The sequence below is a fragment of the Aphanomyces invadans genome, assembly GCF_000520115.1.
Source record: "Aphanomyces invadans strain NJM9701 unplaced genomic scaffold supercont1.18, whole genome shotgun sequence".
Lineage (NCBI taxonomy): Eukaryota > Oomycota > Saprolegniomycetes > Saprolegniales > Verrucalvaceae > Aphanomyces > Aphanomyces invadans.
This window is the reverse complement of record NW_008580163.1, coordinates 948,712-950,157: the sequence shown is the minus strand read 5'-3', so window position 1 is coordinate 950,157 and position 1,446 is coordinate 948,712. Positions and strand designations below refer to the sequence as shown.

The 1,446-nt window shown below is 47.3% G+C and overlaps 1 protein-coding gene across 1 annotated transcript; it reads right to left on the bottom strand.

Annotated features, from left to right (window-relative positions):
* Positions 1 to 19: 19 nt before the first annotated feature.
* H310_08828 (hypothetical protein) lies at positions 20 to 953 on the bottom strand (the record flags this gene model as incomplete). Its single annotated transcript, XM_008874736.1, has 2 exons — positions 20 to 46; positions 105 to 953. 2 exons carry the CDS (start codon positions 951 to 953, stop codon positions 20 to 22), a joined length of 876 nt encoding a protein of 291 aa, XP_008872958.1.
* Positions 954 to 1,446: the final 493 nt, after the last annotated feature.

The following is a 1,446-nucleotide window of genomic DNA, read 5'->3' as shown; positions in this document are numbered from 1 at the left end:
GCTCGCTCTGGTTCCACTGTCAGTTGTCCGTGCGGTGGGTGCTTGACTGGAGTAAAACCACGGAGGTATTCTTGGATGCCTTGGTAGCCCTTATCCGCAAGAACGGCCCATTGATTGGGAAACTTGTCACGCAGTGCACCGTTGTCGCTGGCGTTATTGTTGTTCGGCTGCTTCTCCAGGTGCTTGGAGTGAAAACCCAGGTTGGCCTTCAACATTTCGAAGTCGGATGTGCTGTGCACTGCGCAATCGGTGACATTGATCGCTAAGCCGTTCGGTCCCACAGACACCTCAACTTTGTGGCCATACAAGCCATGTTTCTTGGAAAAGTACGTCTTCTTCTCGTTGAATGACACGGCGGGTGCAGTAGTTTGCTGGAAGGTGACATCAACTGCGTATAGGTCCGACTTGTGCGTTTCGAATTGAAGACCAGCCACGGCAAGCTGATGCATTGTCCACTTGATGCCTTGTTCGTCGATGTACTTACGGACCAGGTATGGATGGAGAACTCGGATAAACTGGGTGACCCGATTGCTGAACGTAGCTGCCTTCTCGTCGAAGCTGGAAGCAAGCATATCCCACGTGCCTCCATGCTTCAGCGTCACGAGTGTCATGAAGTGCATGTCCTTTCCAGTCACTGGGCATTTGCGTCCACCGCCGACATTCCAATTCTTTGAGACGTATGGCTTGATATTAATCCACAGTGTATTGAGCTCGGACACTGTAATGTTGGTTAGGGTGTGGACAACCTCAACTCCTTTGACGGCAATGTACTGGTCTGTGACGGGCGATGCAGAATCAAGGTCCTCAGCAGTTGCATCATTGGGCTCAATTGAGTATCTTTGGCGCTTGGCCAGTCGGCGTTCTTCTAGAGCAGCAAGTGCATCAATTGTATTTGCTATCTTGCGGAAGGACGGAAGTCTCTTAGCTGGTGTCACGGAGCTTTGGCTGGCCATGGAGGAGGAGTGGTGGATGAACTTGGGAGTTTATGAAGCAATTTAGGAAGTGATCGACTAAAACAACAATGTACTTAGCATTCTAGAAAAGACAACCAGAACAACACGATGAAAAATCTCTGCTCAAGTCGTGCATCTCCTACAATGGATGATGTTGTATTTGAAGTCACGTATCAATTTCTGGTTAGAATATAAAATTAAAGGGGGGCTATATTGCTCAAGTTTGTACTTTATCACTGTGCTGATTTCAATTCATTCGCCTGGAGGTCTAATAGTATCGATTTCACCACAGTAAAGTGAAAAAAGTTGGTTTCTCTAATCGTAAAAGTAATGTGGTACAGAGGAAGTATACTGTTATAAACGGCGTTTTGGAAAAAAATCCCGCCGATTGCCTCAAGAGTTTGCGATGACCACTTCAACTATGGTATCAGTAGTTTTGATATGCATTTTGAACTACGTGGCACCACTCCATTGCGGTCCAACGAAGCCAGAG